The sequence below is a fragment of the Capra hircus genome, chromosome 4 (assembly GCF_001704415.2).
Source record: "Capra hircus breed San Clemente chromosome 4, ASM170441v1, whole genome shotgun sequence".
Classification (NCBI taxonomy): Eukaryota; Metazoa; Chordata; class Mammalia; order Artiodactyla; family Bovidae; genus Capra; species Capra hircus.
This window is the reverse complement of record NC_030811.1, coordinates 51,322,038-51,343,948: the sequence shown is the minus strand read 5'-3', so window position 1 is coordinate 51,343,948 and position 21,911 is coordinate 51,322,038. Positions and strand designations below refer to the sequence as shown.

Genomic DNA, 21,911 nt, shown 5'->3' with positions numbered 1-21,911 from the left:
GAAGTCTTTCAGCCAAAGCTGTCAGTCGCCTCGACCCCTCCACTGATGCCAGCCCACCAAGGTTCACCAACAGGAGCTGCAGAGAAGGCAAGCCAGGTGAGCACACCATAGGCAAAGATCCTAACAGGATCAACCCACTGGCGGAGGAGGACTGGAGCAGGTTTGGGGCTGAGAGGCCAGGGCACTGCATTTTGGGGAAAGTTCGGTGAGCGATGCTAGAAAGAAGTGGCTATTGCCAGCTTCCATTCTCCTCTGGATTTCGGAAACTTTGAAAATCCTGGTGATTTTAGGACTAGGTCCCCCACATTGGGATAGAGCTCCGGGTCTGGGGCTGAATGGGAAGAACTTGGGGCACTGAGGCCCCCCTTAGTGTTTTAAGAGTGCACCCAAGTCTGGTGGCTGATTCGAAAAATTAAAACAGGGAGCCCCAAAGGAGGGCCGGGGTGCGCACCATAAACACCCCACTTGTTAACTGCATGGGGCCCAGGGGCCCTTCAAACAGACCCCAAAGGAGGGCGCGCGTCCGGGCATGGGCGGAGCGAGCCCAGGGGCCAGGCCCCCCACCAGCCACGTTGGGGCAGCCCCCGTCGCTTCTGGCCTTTGGGTTGAGGTATCGGGTGTGCGTCTTGCGGCCCATCAATACAGATTACATATTTATATCAATCGCGGGCTTGGAGGGCGCCCTCGGAGAGCGGCCCCGCGCCTACGAAACCAAACTGGGAGTGGTCGCGCGGAAACTCTGGCTCAGGATTGGCTGCGGGCGCCCGCCGCGGTGCGGGGGGATTGCTAATCGTATTCAGCATGTTTTGCACAAGAAATGTCAGCCAGAAAGGGCTATCTGCTCCCTTCGCCAAATTATCCCACAACAATGTCATGCTCGGAGAGCCCCGCCGCGAACTCTTTTTTGGTCGACTCGCTCATCAGCTCCGGCAGAGGCGAGGCTGGCGGTGGTGGCAGCGGCGCTGGGGGCGGCGGCGGCGGCGGCGGCTACTACGCCCACGGCGGGGTCTACCTGCCGTCCGCCGCCGACCTGCCCTATGGGCTGCAGAGCTGCGGGATCTTCCCGGCTCTGGGAGGCAAGCGCAATGAGGCGGCGTCGCCGGGCGGCGGTGGTGGCAGCGGGGGCCTGGGTCCCGGGGCGCACGGCTATGCGCCGGCGCCTATAGACCTGTGGCTGGAAGCGCCCAGGTCGTGCCGTATGGAGCAGCCCGAAGGGCCGCCGCCGCAGCAGCAGCCCCAGCCGCCGCCCCCACCGCAACCACCCCAGCCCCCGCCGCAGGCCACCTCGTGCTCTTTCGCGCAGAACATCAAAGAGGAGAGCTCCTACTGCCTCTACGACTCGGCTGACAAATGCCCCAAAGGCTCGTCTGCCGCTGCAGAGCTGGCCCACTTCCCGCGGGGCCCGCCGCCCGACGGCTGCACCCTGGGTACCTCCAGCGGGGTGCCAGTGCCCGGCTACTTCCGCCTCTCTCAGGCCTATGGCACCGCCAAGGGCTACGGCGGCGGCGGTGGCGGCGCGCCGCAGCTCGGCGCCGGCCCGTTCCCCGCTCAGCCCCCGGGGCGCGGCTTCGACCCGCCACCCGCGCTCGCCTCCAGTTCGGTGGATGCAGCCCGGAAGGAGCGAGCCCTCGATTCGCCGCCGCCCCCCACGCTGGCTTGCGGTGGCGGCGGCGGCGGGGGCTCGCAGGGCGACGAGGAGGCGCACGCGTCATCCTCGGCCGCGGAGGAGCTCTCCCCGGCCCCTTCCGAGAGCAGCAAAGCCTCGCCCGAGAAGGACTCCCTGGGTAAGCAGGGCGCGCTGAAGGGCTCCGCAGTCAGGCGGGCTGGCAGACAGGCAGACCCAGAGAAGGGAAGGAGCAGAGAGCCAGGAGTCCGCACAGCAGCCGGCCGGCCTTGGCCCGAGCTTCAGGCAGGCTGACCTTGTGAACTTGCTTTTTTAATATTTGGGCGTGGGGACTCAGTAAAAAATTCATGTCCCGGCTTAGCTCCCCACACTCAGACGTTCTTTGCTCTCGCCTCCCCTCACTCCGACTGGAGTCGAGGACACCGGCGAGCAACTCCCCTCTTGTGCATGCCCTTCTCCGTGCCCCGGAGCACCCAAAACCGAGTCTGGGCCCAGCCTGCGAGGCGCGGCCCACGCGGGGGGGAGGGGGAGGGAGGGAAAGTGGCTCGCCCGCAGATAGCGCGGATGTTTGTAAGGCATCCAAAATAAGCAGCCGCCAGCACCAATAAATAAGCCCATTAACCGGCGAAGTTCGAGTTTACGATCCCCCTTGCTTTTTTCAAACTTGCTTGAGGGGCGGGAATCCTCGTTGCGGGGAGAAGAAAAGACAGATCCGTCCCGGACGCCTGGGCCCTGATCTGAGAGTCAGAGTGGGGTCATTTCTCTTCCCCTGGAACTCGAAACCGCCCAGACTGCACGTCCCTGGCTCCTGGAGAGACGTGAGGGAGGGCCCTTGACCCCAATCAGTTTTTTGTGCCTTCTCTAGCTCCCAGCTATGCCCTTCTCCCTCTCCTCAACAGGCCTTGGGTAACCACCGGGCTGGAGTGAGACACAGCCACGTTGCCCGCCCCCCCTTCCAAGTGGGCACTCCTGTCCCCCTAGCCTGGGGGTTGCAGGAAATGCTTGTCTGCCTTGGGGCGAGAGGCAAAAAAAAAGGCGTTAAGTTCAAGATATACAGCCTGCCCTCCCAGTCCGTTCCTTCTGCAAGCGCATGGCAGCTTTGTGCTAAAACAGGTGTTTGGGGGGGAAAGTGGAGGAAAATGTAAGAGAGTAGGTGTAGATGGGAGGCCCACTCGATTTTACACATGACTTTTGGAGGAACTGCTCTCCCTCGGCAAACTAAAAGGGGCGGAGGGGGGAGGGATAGCTCTCTCTGGGTGACTCAGGGCATCCCTCATATTGTAGAGACGACCCGAATTCCCCCTTGCGTGCACCCCGCATGGCCTCGATTTAACCTTCCCCTCTTTATTCTCTCAAATGCCAGGCACTTCCAAAGGCGAAAACGCAGCCAACTGGCTCACTGCAAAGAGCGGCCGGAAGAAGCGCTGCCCCTACACCAAGCACCAGACGCTGGAGCTGGAGAAGGAGTTTCTGTTCAACATGTACCTTACTCGAGAGCGGCGCCTAGAGATCAGCCGCAGCGTCCACCTCACGGACAGACAAGTTAAAATCTGGTTTCAGAACCGCAGGATGAAACTGAAGAAAATGAACCGAGAAAACCGGATCCGGGAGCTCACAGCCAACTTTAATTTTTCCTGATGAAGCTCCAGGCAATGTGGTTCTTTTCGCGTCCAGAGACCCGTTCTCCTCCCTCTTGTCTTCGGCTCTGCCCAGGAACTCGCACCTGTGCCGGAGCCCCCCATTCTTCCCTCCCACACTCGCCATCTCGCTGGCCGTTACATCTGTGCAGGGCTGGTTTGTTCTGACTTTTTGTTTCTTTGTCTGTTTGCTTGGTGCTGGTTTATTTGTTGTTTTCTGGGGGAAAAAGCCATATCGCGCTAAAATTCTATAGAGAGATGCTGTCTTAAGTGTCAAGTGGTGACGGGGATGGTGTGCTGTCTCGGGGTTCCACTGCTTGAAATGGCCTCTGTCCTCCGCGTGCAGCTGGTTTCCTGCGGGGCCAGCGACCTAGCCGGAAGGCGGAGGTCCCATTGTAGGCAGCTGAGGTGTCTGGCCTGAGGTCAATGGTGCAAGGAGCCGCCACCGGGCTTGCCTGCCTGGAGTGCAGGGCTGTGTTTAATCAGGGGGCACAGGCCCTTGGCTTTCTTTTCTCTTTTTTTCCTTGGCAAAGAGAAGGGCTTGCAGAAAAATGTACATGCAGGTTGGCAAAAGGGTTTGACTTTGGCTGATTGGTAAAATTGAGAAAGTCAGAAAGATTCATTTCTTCCTTCCCCTGTAAGATAGCTCAGCTTTAAAATAAGAAGAAATGACCAGGAGAAGGAAATGTCTCTTCCAGTTTGTGTAAGGTCTTGCATTGAGGGACTAAATTATTTCAGTTACTTTGAATTTCCATGTCCTTCTGGCTGTAGATAAATAATAGAATGTAGTTTTGTTTATACATGCAGATTTAGTGCATTTTTTGTCATTAAATAATTGTTACCACTGGTAACATAAGACAAGCACACCACGATTCTCCCTCCTCTGCAGAGGTTTCCCGCGCCCCGTTCCCCCACTTTTCTTTCCAAAATCCACAGAAGCCGAGGAGGGCTGGAGCAAGCGGAATAGACTAGAGAAGGGAGACATTGCTGGGTTTCCTTTATACTGTGAAGTTACATGCATAAAAGGGTCAAACCTGTAGGTGCAGAAAAAGAAAAAACTATAAAATACAAATCTGTATAAATGTCTATTATGAAAAATTGCCAATCTTGTTTTATGCAAATGCATTCTATCATTATTATAAATGTTAGTTCTAGCTCTATTTACTTCTAATCTTAAATCAGAATAAATTAATATTGTAATGCTGCTGTGCGTGGAAAAAAAGATGATGTTTATGTTCTTATAGAAGAATAAAAGCTGTGGAATGAAGCTTTTTAATTTTACCTCTTTTTTTTTGACTTCTTATCTTCACCTTCCACTTTATCCCGTCCACCGTTTTTACAACAGGAGGACTAGCCCGCGCCCCCTGCAATTACTTTAGGCATCTATTTAAATATTACCTAGACGGTCGTAATTTGTCTGGGCCCTATAGCCCTGGTGCCGTAAGGTTTGTCGGCTTTTGTTCAGTTTTATGACTTGCTAGTATATCTGGATTGTGGCTGTCTTGGACCAGTGGTTTCAGTTGAGAGGGGAGCTGCATAGACAGAGGAAGCCAAACAGGATTTGTTTCGGGAGCCCCCTGGGAGGTTCGCAGAGGCTGGCTATTTCGTGGGTCTCTTGGTCCTCGATGACCCCCAGCCTCGGATTCCGGGGAGCAGGATGGGCCCACAGCGGGTCACTAGCGTCCGCGGCAGCGGTTAGGTAGACCGCGGCGGGGCTGCATGGGTCCTCCCGCCCCCAGCACGGCCTCCCCCACCTGGTCGCCCTCGGCGGGGCCACGCGTTTCCTGCTCGCGGGAGGCGGGGGGTGGGGGGGGGCGCGACAGCAGGGGGGAGGGGGCGCGGGAGCGCGCGCCCCGGCTGGCTGGCTGGCGGGGAGGGAGAGAGGGGGAGAGCGAGTGGCGGGGAGCGAGCGCGGGAAGCCGAGGCCAGACAGGGAGCCGAGCTCCGAGCTGTCCCTGGCTCATGCGAATCGCCCTGGGCTGCCGCCGCTCGGCGCCGCGCCGCCTCGCTGAGCTGCAAGATTTGGGAAACAAGCGCGCGCGCTGCTCGTTCCCTCCTCTCTTCGGGCTTTCTCTCCTTTTTCCGTTTTCCTCTCTCCTTTACCTTCCTTCTCCCAGGTTTACTTTACCGGGGCCGGTGGCTTCTTCCTCAGTGATGCCTTAACGGCAGCCCCGGGGGCACTCAGCGGCAGCGGCGGGCGCAGGTTGGCGAGGGGCCAGGCCCGATCGCAGGGTTCTCACTTGGCGGCGGTGGTGGCGGCGGCAGTAACGGCGGCGGCGGCGGCAGGCGAGGCAGCTCCAAGCGGGCAGCAACAGAACTGGTCGGTGATTTAGGTAGTTTCCTGTTGTTGGGATCCACCTTTCTCTCGACAGCACGACACTGCCTTCATTACTTCAGTTGAAATCGTCTCCAGGTACCTGTGCGCGCGGAGGCCGGGCCGGGCCGGGCGGGGCATCCAACCCCTGGTCGTGCCAGGCCTGCGGTGGCAACCTCGGCTTATCCCGCATAGGAGTCTGGACCCTGCCTCCTCAACGCTCTGCCAGGCTGCCGGCCTCATCCCCCTCCCACCCCCCTACCTGGCCTGGAGCAGGTACGGTCAGGTTACCTGCTCCTTCGCAGACGCCAGGGGCGTGGTAGGAATTCTGAGCCCCGGGCCATTCAAGGTCAGGGGCGCACGCCTCTGTCCTGGGCCTCTCCAGCTGCCGGCCTGCGCCTGGCCAGGGACTCCGCCGTTCTCCTGCCATTCACCTCCAGCCCAATCCGGGGTACCAGATGAGGAAAGATCGCTTTGCCAGTGGAGATTCAGCCTAAACTAGGAAGCGGACAGGGCTGACAGGGGCTGGGATACTGGCCTTGTCACTTACCCTTCTCTCTGTAAACCTCTGTCTACTCCCAAGAGCTGCCTTTGACTCTTTCCTCCTTCTTTCCTTCCCTCCTTCCTTCCTCTGTTTTTCTTGTTTGCTCTTTCCTTTTTTCTTCCGCCTTCAGTCTGTGTCCAGTTTTCTTTCTTTCTGTCTCCTCCCCAACTATTCCTTTGGGAGGAACCCGGGGGAGAGATACAGGGCTTGTTTGGGGAGAGCGGGGTGGGGGGTGTCTTATTTTTCCATGCGCTTTCAAGCAGAGGTGGGAATCTGCTGAGGAAGAGCTGGAGGGGCGCGGCTGTCTAGGGCTGTGGATCTCGGCCTGGTGTGCCGTGGCCCAGGCAAGGCCTCGGTTATGATCACGACCGGATGGCGGCGGCCTGGCGTTCCTACTCCGCGGGTCCTGAACGGCAGCCTAGGCGATCTGATTGGGGGGAATTCGCGTCGTTTTGTGTGCCCATTCCGAGGGCAAGGAGGCCTTCGCTGACTTCATTGGGGAGATGAGGCTGAGTCCTGGGCTCAGCCAGGCTCGGTGGAACGACACGCAGGGAACTGCCACAAGGCTTCCTCTGGATTCCCGGCCTGCTGGTCCAGACTCCGGCGTTAATCGCGATAAGGGAGCCCCGGTAGGGCAAAGATTGGCTGTTTGCTTGTCAGTAGTTTCTATTAGGGTCAGAGGATGTCAGATATGACATCCTTGTGGGGACAGTACTAGAGAAGGGAACCGTTCCAGTGCCAGTGTGGTTCATATAATAGGGGAAAGGAGGCCTAAATTCTAGACGCTGTGTCCGCATTCCAAGTTGTAGTCCACGGTTTGAAGCCAGTGAGGCCATTCTCATTACCGGGAACTGAAAACAATTTCCACCCCTGGGAATCCAACACACCTAGGGGCCTTCAGGCGCAAGCACACGGAACAGTGCTTCCCTTCCCAGCTCCAGCAGCCCGGAAACTATTTTCACTGCCCAGCCTGCCCTCCTGTTATCGGAGAGGCTGTCACAGGATATTCTCCTCAATTCCTCTCTGCCATTTTTCAGGACTTGAGTAGTGGATTCGTTTTGGAGGCCAAGGTTTTGGAACTCTCAGGCTAGAAAAGGCAGTTTGTAATTACACCCATTTATTGTTTCTTTATGCACACATAATCTCTTTCACCTCCAAAATAAAAGCAAACACAAAAGCCTGAATATTCTCTCCCCAAACCTGTAGGCTAAATAGGAATAATAATATTTAGTTTTGTGATTTCCCCCTTTTCCTGGCACCAGTAAGGAGTGTTTAATTCTCAACGCCGGATAATTATTTAGAAGCCATTCTATTTGGAAAGTCTAAGGTTATTTAAAGAAGCATAGTCTGTTTTATTTTACACATATTTTACTAACAATAATTGGTGTCTTCTCTGGTTACCGAAAAAAAAAGGAAAAGGCAACCAGGCGTGTCCAGGCTGTTTGCAGACAATTACAATTAGGAGTCAAGGTTTCCTCCAGAGTTAATTTTTCTTAATGAAAATCTAAGGGGTCGATATTTAGGACACCCTGGGCTGCGGTGGGGGTGGGGATACGGCGGAGGAATTTACAAGGAAAGTAAAATATTAGGGAGGAGGGGGCTGAGGCGGCCTGGACCGGCCACGTCGGAGTTCATTGTGTCGGCCACTTCCCTCTTCCGGCGCGAGCAGAGGAAGGGGGCACCCAGTGGCTCTCTGCGCGGCTCCGCAGCCTCATTCTCTGGGAGAGCCTGGCATTTGCGGGTTTTCGCCTGGGACAGGGATGTATCCGGGTTTGGGGGGATTACTGGAACTGTTGGGGAGGATGAAGGAAATACAGAAGATGGAAGCGACCGATGCCGCCCGCCCGCCCTCCCCGCCAGGGAAGAGGGCTAATGAGAAACACACTCTTGCAGGCACAATGTTCACACGTGAATTTAATTACCCCCTTTTAGGAGTCGCCTCTTTCTGTTCAGATTGGGGGTAGGTTTTGTTTTGTTTTGTTCCCCAATTAACATACAGGCCGAGGTCTTTTACCTCTGAAAGACGCTAAGGAGTAAGAAATACCTTCCTCAATTTGGCCAAGCTAAGAAATAGGATTAACAGTCAATGCCCTGTGCCCCTCCCTGTTTTAATTTCTAGCCCTGGACTTGATCTGCAGCCCGAGTTTTGGGCCTTGTAACTGCCGAGCCGTGGGTCGGGTGGGTAACCTAGGCGGGTCCGGGATAGTGGTCAGAAAGGAAGGAGCCCAGGACTCATACGGGGGCCTAGAGGCTAACCGCTCCGGTGACGGCTTCCCAGCTACTAGAGCCAAGGGGTCTCTTAGGCGGAGCTGCTTTTTCGCCAGCAAACTCGCCTTTCATTGATCCTGCTTCGTGTTTTTTCGCAGTTCGGGTTCAGGGAATGCGACGAGGCTTGCAGAGCTCAGCATTAGGGCCTCCAAGGTCGGCACACACGGCTGGGACGCCTATTGGGTCCGCCCGGGGTGTGGATAGCGATTCCGGCGGACCGCGAGCTGGGCGCGCTGGTCGTGCGTGTACGCGGGGATGGAGCCGAGCGCGCGGCACAATCAGGTCCTCAAATCCGTGGCCCCAGGGTAGACTGGCCACTCTCTCCCTGGCCGCTCCTCGGTGGGGCCCTCGCTGGAGGCTCAGCAGCGATTTGGGGAGCTGCCCGGGCGCCCTGCGCTCCAGTCGGGCAGATGCCGGAGGGGAGTTTACAATTGGTGCTGGCTTCTCGGTGGCCTGTCCCTGTCCAGCGCGCTCCGGCAGAGGTGGCGGTGGCTCAGTCTGGGATGGATACTGCGTTGAATTTGACTTTTCTCGACCAGCCCCGGGTAAACTCGCATCTCTAGGGACCGCAAGGATTATTTACAGGGAGCTCGCCAACCAAACACAAGTCTAATTTAACCTTTCCAAGTCCTCGTAAATTTTTACAGCTGCGAGTCACGAGGAGCCAAACGAATCTGTTGGTCGTTCCCAACTTCCCACCAGCCTGTGTGGCTTCTGAACAATAACTCCTTATGAAATATCATAAATATAGATTTAAATACAGTAGAGCGAGAATGCGATTTGGCTGCCTTTTTATGGCTTCAATTATTGTCTAATTTTATGTGAGGGGCTCTGCTGGCCGCACTCGCGCGCGGGACCCGCGTCTTGCTGATGGCGTGATTAATTGTGATATAAAATAGTCCGCTTAAGAAGTGTGTGTCTGGAGGTGGCGGGGTGGGGGGGGGGAGGGAGTACAGAGGCAAGGCCAGATTTGATCTTTTAATCTTCGTTGGCCACAATTAAAACAAACCCGATCGCGAAGCGCCACGATCCCTTTGCATAAAAACATATGGCTTTTGCTATAAAAATTATGACTGCAAAACACCGGGCCATTAATAGCGTGCGGAGTGATTTACGCGTTATTGTTCTGCCGGTCGGGCACGTGACGCGCGCGGCCAATGGGGGCGCGGGCGCCGGCAACTTATTAGGTGACTGTACTCCCCCCCCCCCGGTGCCACCAAGTTGTTACATGAAATCTGCAGTTTCATAATTTCCGCGGGTCGGGCCTGGCCGGCCAGGCGCGGGGCACGGAGATGGCCACCACCGGGGCCCTTGGCAACTACTACGTGGACTCATTTCTGCTGGGCGCTGATGCCGCGGATGAGCTGGGCGCGGGCCGCTACGCGCCGGGAGCCTTGGGCCAGCCCCCCAGGCAGGCCGCGGCGCTGGCCGAGCACCCCGACTTCAGCCCTTGCAGCTTCCAGTCCAAGGCGGCTGTGTTTGGCGCCTCGTGGAACCCGGTGCACGCGGCGGGCGCCAACACGGTGCCCGCGGCCGTGTATCATCACCATCACCACCACCCCTACGTGCACCCCCAGGCGCCCGTGGCGGCGGCGGCGCCGGACGGCAGGTACATGCGCTCCTGGCTGGAGCCCACGCCCGGCGCGCTCTCCTTCGCGGGCTTGCCCTCCAGCCGGCCTTATGGCATTAAACCTGAACCGCTGTCGGCCAGAAGGGGTGACTGTCCCACGCTTGACACTCACACTTTGTCCCTGACTGACTATGCTTGTGGTTCTCCTCCAGTTGATAGAGAAAAACAGCCCAGCGAAGGCGCCTTCTCCGAAAACAATCCTGAGAATGAGAGCGGCGGAGACAAGCCCCCCATCGATCCCAGTAAGTGTCTCCTTCCAGGCCGGCCACCGCCTCCACGCCGGCCACCCGGATCTGCCGGCCCTCCAGCTTTCTCCGGAGCCTGAATTCGCCTTCGCTGGGAGCCTCCTGAGCAAAGGCCGGGAGCCAGAAGTTGCTGTTTGGGAAGCCTCCTCGGATGGGGCCCCCCCAAGTCCAGAAAGCAGTGACAAGCCGGCCTGCCGGGCTTCGGGGGAGGGGAGGCGGCGGCTGCCTAGAGAGGGGGCGGGGCAGGCGCTGCGGGACGACCCGAGACCTGGTGACCCTCTCCTTGGCTTGCCCGGGACCAAGACAGAGATACTCTGGGCGAGATTCTTCGAAAGCGACGCGTCAGAGAAAGCCTTTTGTGCGGCTAGATTGTCCGGGAGCGGCGGTAGCAACTGCAGCCCGGGCAGCCTGACCCGGGACTCTGGGGAAGACGGCCGATTCTCTCCACTTCTTGCTTCAGCCAGTGGCGGCGTAAACCCTGCCTAAGATGCGGCTGCAGGCGACCGGGACGCGAGAGTCCCCGTGCTAGATTTTTCAAATAAACTGGAGAAGTGATCTACGGCCTTGGGGTGCCTAGGGGCGCCATACCGGCCTGGCCAGCTCCCACAGCCTTCCAGGGAGGTCAAAATAAGGAATGGGGAGAGTAGATGGAAAGGTGGGAAGGAAAGAGAATCAGTGAGAGGGAGAATAGAATATTAAGCTTGCTAAGGAACACATGGCAGCGTGGTGTCCTCCTGTGTGGCAAGAAAGAGAGCTGTTTGCAAATTTCACTTCTTACACAACGTGTGGAGAGTGGGAGGAAACAGAGGAGGGGAAAGGAGGACAGAGGAGGAGAAAGAAGGGTCCGGGTGGGACGGGGGGCTGGTGGGAGCCGAGGTTTACAGGCGTGCAATTGTGACCGTCCCTGCGTCTGTCTGCCAGGGTTCCATTGTATCCGAGGCTCGGCTGCCTTCCCTAACCAGTTCAGCAGCGTCCTGCACTTTGGCTGAAGACCCCAGGACTTTTCCTAGCCCCCAGCGGAGGGGGGTGGGTGTGCTTATTCACCTCCTAAATCCCCCAATCTCTGTCCCCCACCCGCAGGTAACCCGGCTGCCAACTGGCTCCACGCTCGCTCCACGCGGAAGAAACGCTGCCCCTATACAAAACACCAAACGCTGGAACTGGAGAAGGAATTTCTGTTCAACATGTACCTCACCCGGGACCGCAGGTACGAGGTGGCCCGACTGCTCAACCTTACGGAGAGGCAGGTCAAGATCTGGTTCCAGAACCGCAGGATGAAAATGAAGAAAATCAACAAGGACCGAGCGAAAGACGAGTGATGCGACTCGAGTTCGTTTAGAAAAGAGAGAGTGAGCTAGAGAGAAAGAATTGCCCGTCCCTTTCTACCCCCACCCCACCCCACCCCACCCCACCCCAGCCTCCACCTAGGCCTCCAACAAGGCAGTTGGATACTCCAGGCCTCAAGTCCTAGGCAAACCCTGTTCAGGCTGGTTCCTTGGCCTGCCACTTTGATGGAGGAGGTATTGTAAGCTTTCCATTTTCTATAAGATTAAAAAAAAAAAAAAGCGGGGGCATTAGCGCTGATGGTTCTATGTGCTAGCTTGTATATATTAAAAAAAAAAAATCTACCTGTTCCTGACTTAAACAAAAAAACTACCTTTTTATAATGCACAACTATTGACGGCGGGCTGTATAGTTTTTAGACTGTGTGTAGTTAATTTAATTTGCTCTTTGTGCGGCAGAGCGATCTGCCCAGATACTTGAATACTGTGTTTTATTGTGGTAATTATGTTTTGTGACTCAAACTTCTGTGATGGGTGATGCACCCCTTGTGATTGTGAAAGCTAGAATTCGATTTGAACTCAGGTTGTTTATGAGGGGAGAAAGCAGTTGCATAGAGTATAGCTCTGTAGTGGAATATGTCTTCTGTGTAACTAGGCTGTTAACCTTTGATTGTAAACTAGCTGTAAGGATTTCCCAGTGACATAAAATTTTAAAACAAAAAAAGAAAGCATTCTCCGGGATGCATAGATTCATGGTTTTCTCCATTTTTGAAATGCGGACATTTTAGTTTCTACATGCTCTCTAGATCTATCTTGTCCATTGTATATATATAATCCACATATTAAAGAAAAAGTAAACAAGCTTGAATATTGTTTTTGCACCAAACAGTGAGGAAATTTGGAGCTATACTACGTATGTGCAGATGGTTACTACCTATGGTTTACGTTTAATTTTAATTGGGGAAAAAATGAATGCTTATTGTAATGGAGTTAATTTTATTGATAATAAATTATACACTATGAAACCGCCATTGGGCTACTGTAGATTTGTATCCTTGATGAATCTGGGGTTTCCATCAGGCTGAATGCACACTGTATATTTTGCAATAGTTACCTCAAGGCCTACTGACCAAATTGTTGTGTTGAAATGATATTTAACTTTTTGCCAATAAAATATATTGATTCTTTTCTAATTTTTGTGGGTCAGCTCTTTGCACCTTCTTCTCTGGGGCAGGGGAGCCTGGGTAGTCTGGGGGGTGGCAGGCCGGCTGAAAGGAAGGACAGAGCTCACTTGTGTCCCTGGCTTGGGAGCATGAACCTGCAGCAGCCAGACCCAGGCGGCCCTCCGCTCTGCCTCCCTCGCCGGCTGCCTGGCGACTGCAGTCTGCGAGCAGAGGAACAGTGGACAAGGGGCGGAGAGGCCCTGCTCCCGGCTTTGTGTCCCGTTGCGGGACTGCGGGGAGGCTTCAGAGAAGTTGGCTGGGCTGGGATGTCGCTTACGGCTGTCCAGTGCCTGGGAATGACCATTCTTTCGTCTTGGCGCCCCAAGAATTTCCCCAAACCCGGGTCCACCGCGACTGGAGGGGGCCCTGGATCGTCCCTGGTGGGGTGGGTAGGGGAAGCTGGGAAGGCAGTGGCAGGACTGAGAGCTGCCTCCTAAGGCCTCTACCAGGAGGGAATCTGAAGCCCGGCCGCCCCAACGTGGCCGCGGGCACGGACAGTGGCGGCTCCCAGGGGACTGGATTTTGCCTGCTCCCCCGCACCCCCCCCCCCCGCATCCTGCCAGGCTAGCCCGCCCCCGAACACCTCTCCCAAGCACAAGTCCTGACAGAGGCAGAGCCCGGGCAACCGACCAGCCCCAAGCGCCATAAAAGAAAATGAGGGCTGTTACCGTTTATGGGGTGTAAAGGGCTGCGGGGGGAACGGCCACAACTTGGAGGCCCGAACGGCTTCTAGATGTGGCGGAGGGTTCAGCCTCCTACCCCACTTTTCTTTTCTTGCCTCCCCGCCCCCCTGCCCTCGATTTCTGCAAAGTTATATGTGTTTGGGTGCGGAAAAGGGGAACGGGGACAACGGAGGATGGGGCGTCCGCTCACCCCCACCCCCACCCTGCCGCCAGGTTGGGACGCCCTCTGTTGTTGCAGACAGAGGAAACTTCAAAGAATGGGCAGTGAGGGTGTGCCATAAAGGCCGGGTCTGCGAACTGTCTGGAATTCGGCCCTTAATGGGTTTACAACTGTCCAGCCCCAATTAAGATTTTCCACCAAAGCCCTTTCATTTGTTGGCTCTGTCTGCCGCCGATAAACCGGCTGCGGAAACAGCTCTTTTTTTTTATGGGCACTGCCCTCTCGGCAGTGTAGATTCCGGGCTCCGTGCAGACCCCCCGGGGATGGGCCCTTGCCCGGCTTGGAAAGTGGTACCCCGGACCGGCGGAGGCTGCTGAGGAAGTTCAGCCCGGGCGGTTGGGCTGCAGTGTCAAGGCGCGGCCAGCAGATGGCAGTATGGCTCCACGCAAGAGGCACCGGCGCCGCCATCTCCCGCCGGCGCGACCCTGGGAAGTTCCTAAGATGTCGACTTGATGCAAGCTCTTCTGGAATGGGAGGCCCGGATTTGAGCGAACGGCGGTCGTATATTTTCGGTGCCGCTCACGCGTGGCCAGAAGCCTCGCTGGGAACAAAAAAAAGCAAGCGGCGGGGTCTCGCCTGACCTGCACAGGTTGCGCCCTCTTCGCTCCGCTCCCCATCCTGGGCAGGGGGCCTAGCGCTGCGGTGCTGCCGCTATCCCGAGGCTGCGGGGCGGTAGCTCCAATCGCGGGGACCGATCTAGGGTGACCGTTCCCACCCTGGGACAAGCCTCGGGGCCTCACGACACTCGGAGAACGCGACCGACCGGCGGACAGACACCAGGACTAAGGCCTACAGCCCTTGGACCTGGTGACCCTCCAGAGGGCGCGCAGAGGGCATACACAGTGGCCAAGGGTCCTGCGGCGACCCGAGAGACCCCCCGAAGGCTGCGTCCCGGTGCAGGGAGAGTCAGCACTCGCAGGCGAGCCAGGACCCCGGGACTCGGCCGCCTTAAAAACGTCACGGTACAATCAGGCGGCTGAGAATTGGGCGTAAAGGCATTCTTGGTAATTGTCTAGTGTGGGTCGGGAAGGATGGGGAATCCTGGGACCCGGACCAGGAACTGCTTTGGTTATTCTAAAATACATGATATTTAAAATAGTTATATTTACATCCCAGCTCCAGGACAGGAGTTCACGTGGTGAAAGCCGCCCTTGCTATTTCCTGGGTAGTGGAGGCACCAAGGCTACTCTGGCGTCCGTCCCCAGCTTAAGAGGCGAGGAGCGGGAGGGAGGGAACCCCAATCCCATTCGAGCCGACCCTCGACCCTGGACGAGGGTATATGCCTCAGACCCTAACAGGGGGAGGCCGGGTGCGTTTCTGCGTTTGCGAGGATCAGCCCTGGGTGCAGAATGGTTTCAGAAGGAAAATACAAAAGCAAGCAGAGAACCGCTCCGAAGCACTCCTGAGCCCTGTGAATACGCCACGCAGTGCGTTTATTTGGGTTGTAATAATCTCCGCCAAGCCCACAAAATGTTTACAACCTACGTCTCGGCGCTGTACACGCTGTAAAACCCGGTACTGCGTTTTTTTGTCTCCTGGGCGTCACTATCCGTCTGTCTCGCTCCCCTCCCTTTTCTGTTTATATACACACGTTGGTATTACAAACACACGCCTTCATTATATCTCCTTAATACATAAGATTTTACAGCCTTTGGTGAAAGAGGTTTTATAACTTCCCCAAGAGTCGCCAGTGGCCGTGTCTCCAAGCCGCAGATACAAAGCTCGGTTTACGTAACTTTAAATAAACGGCGAAGGAGCAGATCGGTGGTCACCGGTCACGGAGGGCTCAGGTAGGTGCAAGCCTGACCGGAACTCGGAGGCCTCGTGGACTGCCCAGGGTAAGGCCTCTCTTGCCCTTGGCCGGCGGGTGTCCGGGAGGCGCGCAGACGGGACCCCGCGTCCTCCGGAGCGCCTCTGCACTCGTCAGGGATGAGTCTCTGTCAGGGCTGCGATGGAAGACTGCGCATTGGGTGCATAAGAGGCGCGCAACCCGAGCGCGGGGTGCGTGTGGCAACGTTTATAGAAGCAAATCTTCAGCCGCCCAACTTCTGGCAGGCTCCACTCACCGCCCCAGAGCTGAGTTTACCTTCTTAGCTGGATTTCAATATTGAGGACTGTTTGGTAAAGAAAAGCAAGGGAAACACTTTGCTAGCTAGGTAGGACCCCAGCTCCAGGAGAGCCCTAGGAAAATGTCTTTATCTAAAGACCACTCGGCTAATAAGAAACCCGCCTTCACGTGGCCTGCTTCAGGTTGAGCGTCAACGAGTATTTGTGTGAATATTATCACATTTAATCCAGCGCATGTGTCTGTTCGGCCAAATAAATAGAAAGCCGGAGGCTCAAGAACACGCCTTTAAAGAGGCCACATTGAAAGCCTGGTGTTGTCCGGCTTTTCCGTTTTAAAACGCCGCTGCAGAAGGCAAGAGAGGAGAGAGAAGCTCAGAAACGAAAGGGAGGTTTCAGCACCCGTGGGGCTCGGCCGGGTTGGCTGACTTGGGCCCAGAAAGACTGAGGCCTTGCTGGCAGTATCTGGATCCTCTTTGGCCCAGGAGGAGGATCAGTGCGTTCTGCCAGGACGGCTTGGACCTGCTCCCAACAAAACTCGGGCAGGGATGAGCTTGTGGCACGGGCTCCCAGACCCCTTGGCTGGGAACGGGCCCTTTCCTGCGCTCCCAGAAATTGCTCCCCCTCGGCCTGTCCGGTCGCCCCACTAGGGCAGGTTCTACTACAAACGCCATAGCTGTTGGCTGCTCCAGTCCCCGGAGTCTAGACAGACGGCGGCGGCGGAGCCGGTCTTTCTCTTTGCATCTTGCTCTGTGTCACCCGAGGAACAATTTATTGGTCTAAAGCTGTCTAATTCCGCTTCTTTGATCTCTTAGCTTTTTGTTTGTTTGGTCTTTCTTTAATTTTCTTAGGTTTTTATTTCCTGCCAGAAAGTAATGCTATTTGGAATATTTGATTTTTTCATTCCTACCAGTCTTACCCCCTCCATTCCTCAACGGGGACACACTGTCACCCTGGTCCTCCATAAAGGGCATCCCTGGATATTGCCACACCATGGCCCCTGTGCCCCCAGGGGGAACCACCAGGCACCCACCTGCTCAGACAGCCCCCACTTCCCCACCTATGCCTCAGGCAGTCCACTAGGCCAGAGCTGGGACTCCATTTTCATCCAACCGTGAACCCTCCTGTCACCTTTTGTGCTTCTGGGACCCCTGAAAGTGTGCGGTGAACGGGACGGCCTGAACCCTCTGAAAGTGATGGGAAGTGCTTTGTACACAAGGAATCAAACTCTATAACTCAGAGGAGAATTTCCGGGGCAATTCCATTGTGAGGTCGGGTTTATGGTGTGCAATCGAGCTGAGCAGTAAAAGGGGTACTGACCCGGCCGCTGGGCTTCCATCGAAGTCTGGTCAGTTTATGAGGCATATAGGGGAAGGGTCGCCCCACTACCCTCTAGGGTGCTCCAACCCTGCGCCGGAGATTGGAGGCTTGGGAAAGTAAGGTCTTAGAGTGGGGGCCCTGGGTGGGAGTGAGTGAGACTACTTTGTGCTTCAGTTTTGGAAAAGTAAAGCCAGTCCTTGGAAAGGTAAAGCTGCCAGAGCTGGGTGGCCTTTTGGAAAAGGTCTGAAAGGGGAGGGGGTCTCGTCTTTTGTTTGGAGGTCTCCAAAAGAAATGGAGAAACATAGGGGTTTCGGTCCCCAGGCCCCTGGGGCCTCTCTTCTCTTCAAATTGGCTCTATAGCATGTTTGGCTCCCAGGCATCCGGGCCCAAGAGAAGGTAGCCGAGGCCCAGGGATGTCCCCAGTGAAGGCTACCAGAAACCTTATAGTAACATTGGCACCTGGAAAGGTGTGAGCCTGAGGTCCCAACAGGCCGGGCGAAAGAGATTTGGAAAGAGATTTGGTTCCCTCTGAGCGAAGAGGAACCAAGAGTTGCCGGAGGACAAAAGAGTGTCCGGGCATGTCTTCGGCTGCCAGAGGCCAGCCAGGTGCCCAGGAGAGAACGCACAGAGCCTGACGGGCCAGCGGTGTTCGGGAGGAGGGAGGGAAACCTCACGTTAATAAATCTACTGGCAAATGAGGCTCATTAATAGATATTTCACTGTTTCCTTTAGGCGGATAAACAGTGCGCCGCCGATTAAGGAAAGGAAGCTGGGAGAACTTGACTTTATTCCAACCACATGGTTCCAGTCAGCGGTGGCCTTCTTGCGGCAGCTGAAAGCGACGCTGCGCCGGCCCCATCTGGATTGGAGTCTAATTCGGCCTCTGGCCCACTGGACTTGGGACGGGGAACGTAAGCAAAGAGTCCATTTGCCCAGAGCTGAAACTTGTCCGCTTGGCCACCGAGTAGAGGGCCGGTACTTGGGAGCGCAGAGACCCTCCCTGGGTTGGGTAGAGTGGGCAGAAAAGAGGGGCAGGGAGGACCCGCCAGCTTGGTCCAGCGTCCGGGAATAAGCAAGGAAGGGACTGCGCCCGGCCGGTTCCACGCGGCCTCTGCCGGCCAGGGGTCCGGGCTGGCGGCGCGCGGAGCCTCCACTCGGTGCCTTGGGAGTCCTTTTCCCGCGGGATGCGCGAGGCCGGCTGGGCGCGGACAGATTCGTTGGCCACATATTTGAGCCTCTTTCCCTTCCATTCTAGGCTGCCGCGGGCCCAGCCGAGCGAGACCACCTGTGAGGACGGCTGAGATTGGCGGAGGCGGTCATGTGGGCGGTCACGTGCTGCAGCGAGCTCCGTCCAAAAGAAAATGGGGTTTGGTGTAAATCTGGGGGTGTAATGTTATCATATATCACGCTACCTCGTAAAACCGACACTGAAAGCTGCCGGACAACAAATCACAGGTCAAAATTATGAGTTCTTCGTATTATGTGAACGCGCTTTTTAGCAAATATACGGCGGGGACTTCTCTGTTCCAAAATGCCGAGCCGACTTCTTGCTCCTTTGCGCCAAACTCGCAGAGAAGCGGCTACGGGGCGGCCGCCGGCGCCTTCCCTTCGACCGTACCGGGCTTGTACAATGTCAACAGCCCCCTCTATCAGAACCCCTTCGCGTCTGGCTACGGCCTGGGTGCCGACGCCTACGGCAACCTGCCCTGCGCCTCTTACGACCAAAACATCCCGGGGCTCTGCAGTGACCTCGCCAAAGGCGCCTGCGACAAGGCAGACGAAGGCGCGCTGCACGGCTCGGCCGAGGCCAATTTCCGCATTTACCCCTGGATGCGGTCTTCAGGTAGGCGCAGCCGCTAGGCGGGCCGGGTGGGTGGGCGGACTGGGAGCTGGGAGCTCCGGGCTGGGGGCGCGGAGCGCGGAACGAGGCGGCTGCGAGCCGCCGGCCCCGTGACTCCTGGCGGCGCTGCCTTTCTGGTTTTAATTAGAGCCGAGGCGCCATAGCATGGAGAGCTCCTAGCATTGTATGTAAATGAGGCTCATAAAACTTTTTATGGCCCAATTAATGGGTTCGATCCTCGTAAATTTATTTAACTCCATTTGCCTTGGAATCTCAACATTAAGTTGGTTTGTTCGCTATTCTCGTATCCTCTCTCTTTCTCCCTCCCTTTCTTCTCTCTCCCTCCTCCTTTTCCTTTCAGCCTGGCTTTTCTTCTCAAAAGCAGGGAGAGCTAAACCCTTTTGGGTCCCTCATGCGCTCCTGTGCCAGGGGCCATTTAAAGGCAGGGAGGGACGGATGGGTGGGAGTGGAGGCAGAGAGCCCAGTGCCCTAGGAAGGTCTGGGGATGGGGGCGCGGGCTGCTGGGGAGGAAAGGCGCCCTTGAAGTGAGGGCCGCCGGAGAGGGTCTCCCACTTGCCTAGCTAGGCGGGGAAGCGGCTGGCTCGCCTTTGAATGGCAAAAGCGCAGCGTCTCCCACTTGCCCACACTCTATATTTACAATTTCCCTTTGTCAGGGGGAAGCAGGACATTGTGGAAGCCTAGCCGGCTGGAAAGAGCGGTTGTAAAGTTGGGATTCTGCGCCTTCCCCCCTCACAGAGCTGCCTGCGCGTCTGGCCCCGCAGTCGGGGTCTTCCGCTAACACTCCCGCTCCTCCCCCAGCTCAGGTTGGGGGCGCAGGGTGGAGGGGGACTCGGACCTGGGTCAGGGCCCGGATTGAGGTGCGCGCTTCTGAATGGCAGCCGGGTTGATGCCCTGGCCTGTGTCCCTGTCGGCTTGTCTGTCCGTGTGTCCATGTGTCCATGTGTCTGCTCACAGGGCCGGACCGAAAGCGGGGCCGCCAGACCTACACGCGCTACCAGACGCTGGAGCTGGAGAAGGAGTTCCACTTCAACCGCTACCTGACGCGGCGCCGCCGCATCGAGATCGCCCATGCGCTCTGCCTCACCGAGCGCCAGATCAAGATCTGGTTCCAGAACCGCCGCATGAAGTGGAAGAAAGAGCATAAGGAGGAGGGTCCGGCCGCTTCCGGCGCCCCCGAGGGTGCCGCGCCCGCCGCCTCTGCAGCCGCCGCCGCCGCCGCCGCCGCCGCGGACAAGGCCGACGACGAGGACGACGACGAGGAGGACGACGACGAGGACGAGGAGGAAGAGGAATGAGGCCCGGCTGCCCCAGGCAGTCTGGAAAGCGTCTTTAGAGACTGATTTTATTTACAAAAGTGAAAAAAAAATAATAAGAAAATGTTAAAAAAAAAAAAACCCCACTCCCCAACCCGCGCCCAATCTACCCCATTACCCACTCCAGCTCCCAAAATTTTTTGGACTGAACAGTCACCAGACTGGGTCCCGTTGGGGATCCCCTCTGCCTCTGAGGACCCCCAACAGACACCCCCAACCCTAGGCCGACCAGCTTTGCGCTGGCACGGTTAAAATACTACCTAGCACAGGCCTCCTCCGGGAGAGGCACTCCCAAACTACCTATGGGCCCAGCCCCAGAGGGGCTCCACTCCCAGGAAGCCCAGAAGTGTCCCAACACTGTCAGACCCCCAGCACCTCCCCCGGTACCGGCAAGGACCTGATTCTCAGTACTACCTACTCGCCCCAAACTACCTATTTTGTGCTCGATGGCTCGCCTGCTACCTAGTGCCGAACCCTCCCCCCTCCTCGGCCAGGCCTCTGCTGCTTCCGGCTAGTAGCCTTTGGGGTCCCTGAGGCTGCGCTGACAAGGCGCTGGGATCCGGGGACCAGGGCATTGGCTTCTATTTAAATGGAAAAATAATATATTTATTCCAAAGCATTCTAAGTGCTACAATCTAGAATTCTCTTTCTTTGGTCTGGGCACCTCATGTTCAGGCCCATCGTCCCCTCCTTCTGGAGCATTCCCAAGCTAGCTGCCTGGGCCTCTGGGTTCGCTTCTGCTTAGTAGGACTGCAGAGATGCTCCCAGCTTCCCTGCCCCCACCCCTGGCCCCTGTGTCCCACTGTCCAGCTATGTTGAATATGTGTATCCTGACTTTTCCTGCAATGGCAAATATTGTATATTTGAAAATGAATTTTTTGGGGGTCATTTATATAGTCTTGGAGCTCATTTGTAAGGCAATGTCCTGACTTGGGAAGGATGTGTTAATGGGGTGGCTTTGTAGCATGGTGTGTTGTCTTGAGCTAACTCTATAGCTGGTGAGTGGACTGATGCCCTCACCAGTGCCCTTCATCTCCTGTGTTGTCCTGTGTCCCCCTCATCCCTCTCAGCTCTAGCCTGGGCTTCCAGGAACGGGAAGGTACATTTTCCTACACTTCCCATCTTGCCCAGTTAACAGTGTTTTATGTAACAGAAAAATAAAGATGCTTGATGACAAAGAACTGTGGACTGCCTTATCTGGGAGTTGCAGTGTGCTGGGGAAGAGAGGGTGAAGCATGTCTGGAGAGCAAGCCCTGGCTAGGTCTGTATGGCCAAAAGGGCTTTGGGACAGCAAAAATGGAAGGATGGATAGGGTTCAAGTGCTGGGTGTCAAGTATTAGTGTATACGCCTGTTGAATCTCTTTTCTCATGGATTGCTATGGAGATTTATATAGGTGTATGTGTACCTCTTTGTGTGTTTTTGTGAGTCCACAATTGTATGTATTTCTGTGTCCATAATTGTGTGCACACATTTCTGTGTGTCCATAATTGTACATTTCTTTGGAGATTTTTGTCTGGTTTGGGTGTGTATACAAACATCTTCTAGATCCCTTGAAAGCGGAAATCTTCGATTATAGTCTGTTCTATGAACCTCCCCCAGACTCTCCGTGGATTCCACCCTTTCCTCTAAGGTTATAGAGTGGGTTCAAAAGGTATACCATCCTGCGACTGATTCCGAATTC

The 21,911-nt window shown here is 56.1% G+C and overlaps 3 protein-coding genes and 1 non-coding gene across 4 annotated transcripts; all 4 read left to right on the top strand.

Moving 5' to 3' along the window:
• On the top strand, positions 783 to 4,542 carry HOXA10 (homeobox A10). Its single transcript, XM_018047091.1, has 2 exons — positions 783 to 1,784; positions 2,988 to 4,542. Exons 1-2 carry the CDS (start codon positions 818 to 820, stop codon positions 3,260 to 3,262), a joined length of 1,242 nt encoding a protein of 413 aa, XP_017902580.1. The 5' UTR covers positions 783 to 817; the 3' UTR covers positions 3,263 to 4,542.
• MIR196B (microRNA 196b) lies at positions 5,577 to 5,661 on the top strand. Its single transcript, NR_129632.1, has one exon. It is a non-coding gene; the product is annotated as a microRNA 196b (primary transcript).
• On the top strand, positions 6,248 to 12,738 carry HOXA9 (homeobox A9). Its single transcript, XM_013963366.2, has 2 exons — positions 6,248 to 10,259; positions 11,343 to 12,738. Exons 1-2 carry the CDS (start codon positions 9,680 to 9,682, stop codon positions 11,579 to 11,581), a joined length of 819 nt encoding a protein of 272 aa, XP_013818820.2. The 5' UTR covers positions 6,248 to 9,679; the 3' UTR covers positions 11,582 to 12,738.
• On the top strand, positions 14,151 to 20,296 carry HOXA7 (homeobox A7). Its single transcript, XM_018047090.1, has 4 exons — positions 14,151 to 14,675; positions 17,788 to 17,966; positions 18,311 to 18,898; positions 19,871 to 20,296. Exons 3-4 carry the CDS (start codon positions 18,520 to 18,522, stop codon positions 20,209 to 20,211), a joined length of 720 nt encoding a protein of 239 aa, XP_017902579.1. The 5' UTR covers positions 14,151 to 14,675; positions 17,788 to 17,966; positions 18,311 to 18,519; the 3' UTR covers positions 20,212 to 20,296.